Below are 5,660 nucleotides of genomic sequence, written 5' to 3'. Positions count from 1 at the left end.
CGCCTATTTCATTCTACGCTTGCAGTAAGATTTCAAATTGCTCCTGCTGCAACATTGGAGAGTTAAATAGCGACCCGAGATAAAAGGAGCACCGGAACAGGATAGTCTTTTTAAGCACCCTACCAGTCTCGCACCTGTTTACGTGCTGATAAATAGGAGCGAGGCTATCGAAGCACTCGCTCTAACCACCGTCCTAATCCAGCCAACGATCCGTTGTTCTTATCCTTTACACCAGTTTACACCTTCTCGATCCAACGTAACTTTTTTCACAACCAACCTGTTTTTCGTTGACTGCTAGGATTATCTACCTTAGATATTTGAGGTAGTTTATAACATTTCCGTTTTTATTCCTGCTTTTTTTAAATAGACTGTATTATCTAAAACTAATAGATATAAACGAAATAAATAGTGTTTCTCATTTCATAATGAGATCGTTGGAAACATACTTTTACTCTTAATGTCGGTATTAACGAATGAAGATAATTTTAATTAGAAATAATGCCGATTCGATACACGGGCCGCTTTCAATTAAAATAGAATCAGTTGAGCTACCTATTTGGCACGAATGCTGAACACGTTCGCATCAAGGTATCGATGAATCGACATTGAATCGAGCCAAGCACACTGTCATTCTCACGTTACGGACCGTCAAGCCGTTGCCGACAAGGATATTCCGACGTGATGAACCGTTGCCAGCGTGACGTTCGCTGGTCATCATAGCTAATCGGCAGGATACGGGACGTCTGGACGTAAACACGATGCGAAGGTGTGCCAACAGATATCACACAAGTTGCAAGTAACGATTCGTGTGAAATCGGAGCCATTCGTAGCAAACGCAGTTATGAATTTTGGATGATTTGTGATTTATAGGCTGCGGATTTTATTTAGTCAAAAGAAAGTTGAGTAAGGTATAAATTAATTCAGAATATCAGAAGCTGAAGTCTATTAGCGATATCAGTGACTACAGGGCGAGATGGGTATTACGAAATTCCGTGAAATTAAGAATCACCGATCTGTCGTTCGACATCCACGTTTACATCCCCATTGGATCTTGAACGATCATATTTGCATAGGGAGCGACGCGTCGGACATTCGTTCGATCCGATGGACAAGCTGATGACAATGAGGTTGTGTTTAGATGCGGAGGCATTGATACGGGTCGCTGAGGTCACTCATTGTTAATGGATTGTCGTGGGGAATGAAATAGAACTGGGTTTGAAATGGGATCACCCATGTAATCAGGAAAATATTCTTAGGAGTATATAGGAAAAATAACACATTAGATACATGTAGCTTATACAAATAATTTTAAGTTTTAATAATACGAGAACTATATACAGATAATCCTCTAAAAAAAGACAGTTTATATCAGTCTAATATATTGATGTAGCTGATTTGTATACTCTGATTAATAAATAAATAAATAAGTAAATGAATAAATGAATACATAAATTCTGAGTGGTAAATGACATCGCAGGACGTATATGGTGTTTGCAGGTGTTGGCGACCGATCGTACCGTACAGGTTCCGATACGGAGGGAGCCGCAACCACCGATAATCCGACAACACCGTTCCCAACACCGCCTCCAACCTTGACGCCGAATCACCGACAGGCGTCTCCGTTTCCTCTGGAGAGCACCAACTCCCGCCGGCATCATTACAACGGGAGCATATCATCGGAGAGATCCCGCAACGGCAACGGTACGGAGTTAATTAGAGCCGCGAGCAGATTACGTTCACTCGTACGTGCGCCCGTGCAACGCACAATGTCTACACTCTTATAAATGTTATGAAATAGACGACTAGCTAGCTACTGGGCTGTTATATCGCGAGTCAGCTTGGTCGTGGATAGATTAATGCAAGAGTAACATTTACCGTGCGATCCGAAATAACATTTATGTTATCTTGATTCCAGTCCTTGCACATACGTATTTATCATTCGACAAGCGGGTCTTGTAATTATAAAACGTAACGGAAAACTTTGAAACTTAGCTTTTTTTATTATAATTCACGTCTCGTATCATTCTTCTTAAATGCTTGGTCTTATTATTACTGCTGCATTTAATACAGTTAAATTTCAGTAGTTTCGAAACTATCTATTTTACGAACTAGACAATTTTATACTATTTTCCTTTTTATGGTATTTGAAAATCTAAAGTAACTTCAAATTCTACTCGCTTTGACTACGGAAAAGAATCTTCCGAGAGATATTCTAATGTATCCAAAAATATTCCAACGATTCTGATACGCAGGTGAAACGGTTTATGCGGCACCGTCGAAAAAGACGAGCACCGGGGGCGGAACGCTAGGGCGACGTACGCGACGAGGTCACACGAGCGCTTTGAGTAGCAGCTCCACGGCCAGCGCAAATGGTAAGTTCACCATTCCGTACAGACTTCCATCTACCGCACCATCGCTGCCTGTGCATCATGCATCACGTTCATTGCATTATTTTACTCATCGCATGCGATCATACTGATTTCACATTAAGTTTGTCACCATATTCACTCCGAATGAAAAATTAACAACTTGTAACGAGATACGTCGTCGTTACGTTGTATTTTCAACGTTTCATCAAAGCTGGAGAAATTTCGAATATGGCTTGAAACAGAATTGAGAAATTCGGGATGGAGGAATCCAAAAGCCGATCCACATTTTGAGATATTGCAGAGTCGAGTGCACATAAATTCATCGATCGCCGCAAGCGCAACCGGTCCTGGAAATCGCAATGTGAAATCTCTCGCGCAGCGATAAGTTAACGATCCGTGCCTCAAATACGATTACCGGACTAACAGGATTACCGGCTGGTATCGAGCCTCTGACCAGAGTTAAATCGGGTTTCGTGTAAACGTGTTCCTTGTTAAAAGCTTAATATTAATAACTAACATCTATTCGACGCTCGAGAAATCAGAATCATCTGTGACTTTTATCCTTTGTACCGATACGTTACAATTTCCATTTCATTGATTCAGTGGCCACGATTACGGAATTGAATGCAGGATTTGGGATACTACTTAATAAATTGCAATTAAAGGTCGAAGTTACGTAGAACACAGAACTTTATTTCAAATCGATATAACCGAAGTGTATGTGAGAGAACTAAGATTGACTGAGCTAAAGATAAGAAGGTTGAGCTATTTAATAGTTTGGGAAAATGAACTTCGGATGTAAGGAAAAAACAAAGAGAATTGAAAGGTGATGAGTTCAGTATAAGTAATAGTGAAATTGGTTATCGATACGATTAGGGATGAGACAGCTTGAGTACGTGAAAGAGAATGTATGAGAAGACGATGGTAGAATTCAGTTTTCCGCAGGCTAATTCAATCGTGAAACAACTGCTGAGAAGATCGAGTGCGAGAGTCCAATAATCTGGACGGCAGAGGATCCACAGAGATCCAATTATCCGTCGATCTTCACCGCAAAACAATTACACTCGAATTTCTGGTTTGCACGGAGCGCGGTTTCAGCTGCGGTAATTGCAATGTTTCGCGAAACGGCCGTGGGCAAGTGGCTGCCGGGATCTTAAGGCAAAGACAACCGTTTCAGAGACAGCATTCTACCGATCCGCCGCTACCGCCCCGCCCACCGGCTAACAGCGTCGTAATCGACAAACTGCCTTATACTTCGGCTCATTAAATAACCAAAGGACTCTCGATTTTGAGAGTTAAGTTCATTATTGTCGGATCCAGCAACATTGCCGTCACCGCTACTCATCGATATAGTAAGTTCGCGTAACGAGAACGGAGCCTCGTTAGTGTTGAGGAGACAATCTTGTTGAAAGCATACAAAAGATTTGGAAGAGACTGCTGGCAGCATAAACACAAGCACGATTATGACAGATGTTTTATCATAGAATAAGTCGAAATAAATTGGCACATTTATAGAAAAAGTAAATAAGATCAAAAAAAACTTGTAAAAGAAAATGCTTCACATAAGATAAATATTTCAATTTCTACTCAGCTAAGCGTGATCTCGCTATCAACTGACTGAGCATAAAAACAATGTATGAGTCAAAGTTTATAATGAAAAGTACTTCCATGCATGGAATTTAATATACATTCAAGTGAATCCGGCAAAAAACCATTTACAATCAATTTTTCTTATTAAATGAAGGCTTGAAATACATATCTTTAATGCCCGTATTTTCGTTCAGAACACGGAGTCGTTATTTCTACTAAAAAATTCGCAGTGAGTAGGAATTGGGACGTTTACCTTATTGCCGTATGAAGAAATTGAGGCGATCGTATTACAGAAGTTTAGAAATAGCTGCCATTAGTGATAACCAGACACCAAACCGTCTAACAGGGTCCTGGCTCATCGGCGGCGGCAGAGAAAGGCACTGCGAAATGTTGGTAGGAGCCGAAAAGCCTCGAGGGTGGTAACCGAGTTACCAGTTGCGACTAGCGCGAGGCCGAGCTAGTTAGGGCGTAGGTCAGCGTTAGAAGTTAGCAGAGCGGGTATATTGTTTTGGAATGCCGTGGCTATTTAGGCCTGGGCTAGTCGTCGCGGCCGACGACGTTCAGCAGGTTCCTCGGTGCGCCGCGTAACGCAGTTTTAGCGTTACCACGGAGATGAGAAAGTAGCTTTGCGGCTTCTCCCTGAGCCCTTCGTCGCCAAGCTCTCTCGACGTCGTGGCGAGGCTGGATGCCAAACTTTTAAACGAAATTTCGCCGGATCTCGTTTGGCTCGGGTGCTTCGTTGACGCCGGAACCCCGGCTACCAATTAGTCGTCCGCCGATATCGCGAAACAACGCCGAGGTTGATAAGAGGAAAGGAAAGGGAGATTGAGAGAGAAAGAACAGCGGCGCGGCAAGATCGAGCACGCCAGCACGGATCGTTTCATCCGGGAATTTGCCGCTCCGCCAGCCATTGCCTCTGCCTGCTGAAGTGTGATCGCATTACGCGTAGATTCCGTGGAAATTAGCGGCGCGGATTAAGATCCGCGCCGCCCACGCTCCGTGGACGTCTATATAGTTTTCCTCAAACGGCGTACATAAGGCGTAGTACATCGTCTCACAGAAGCTTCGGAGTACATATACGTACCAATAAATTCGCTAATTTCTGAATTCTGAAGTTTTCAAAAATCTATAAATTTATAAAACAAGAAAATAGTCACGACGGAGTTGATTCGGTAAAAGTTTCATTTCTTTATTTGCAATTTATAAATAATATCCTCCGGAGTTTGAACTTTTGAGTGCTGTTGTACGTAGCTGGTGCAACACTGCGGAGACGCACACATAGAAGGATCATCACCCTCGGGGTGTATAAGGGCGTTGGTTAAAGTGGATCGCTGAATCGAACTTCTTGACGTTGACGTGTCAGTGATACGTGAGCGACGACGTAGTCGGCGGATGTAGGTTTCCGCCACGCATCGCCTCCGGTTAAGACCCCGTGATCTAATCGAAGATTGGTTAAATTCATTTTCGGACCGTGAAATGAGAAATTGTAAAATCAATATAATGTTTGGAGTTATAAGGATGAAGGCGAGGGGCGGATCATTATCGAAAATATTCATATTTAAATACGATGATGTAAGATGCTGAAGAGATAATTCGAACGTTCTAAACAAAATGCTGATAGTCTATTATTATGTCGGAATTTTATTTTTAATAACAAAAACGCTCTGGGTGAAGTCTTTTATTTTCATTATTCATAATAAT

At 42.1% G+C, this 5,660-nt stretch overlaps 1 protein-coding gene across 1 annotated transcript in view; it reads left to right on the top strand.

The window, feature by feature from the left end:
* LOC108622774 (uncharacterized) overlaps window positions 1–5,660 on the top strand; it is an 85,395-nt gene that overhangs the window by 70,059 nt on the left and 9,676 nt on the right. Inside the window, exons 4-5 of the mRNA XM_026811726.1 lie at window positions 1,498–1,701; window positions 2,253–2,372. Of these exons, the coding sequence (XP_026667527.1) occupies window positions 1,498–1,701; window positions 2,253–2,372 (324 nt within the window). The remainder of the gene's footprint in view (window positions 1–1,497; window positions 1,702–2,252; window positions 2,373–5,660) is intronic.

This window comes from Ceratina calcarata, unplaced genomic scaffold (assembly GCF_001652005.2).
Source record: "Ceratina calcarata isolate Rehan_Ccalc_2016 unplaced genomic scaffold, ASM165200v1 scaffold241, whole genome shotgun sequence".
NCBI classification, from domain to species: Eukaryota; Metazoa; Arthropoda; class Insecta; order Hymenoptera; family Apidae; genus Ceratina; species Ceratina calcarata.
Note: the sequence above shows the minus strand (reverse complement) of the source record. Positions and strands in the feature narration are given on the sequence as shown.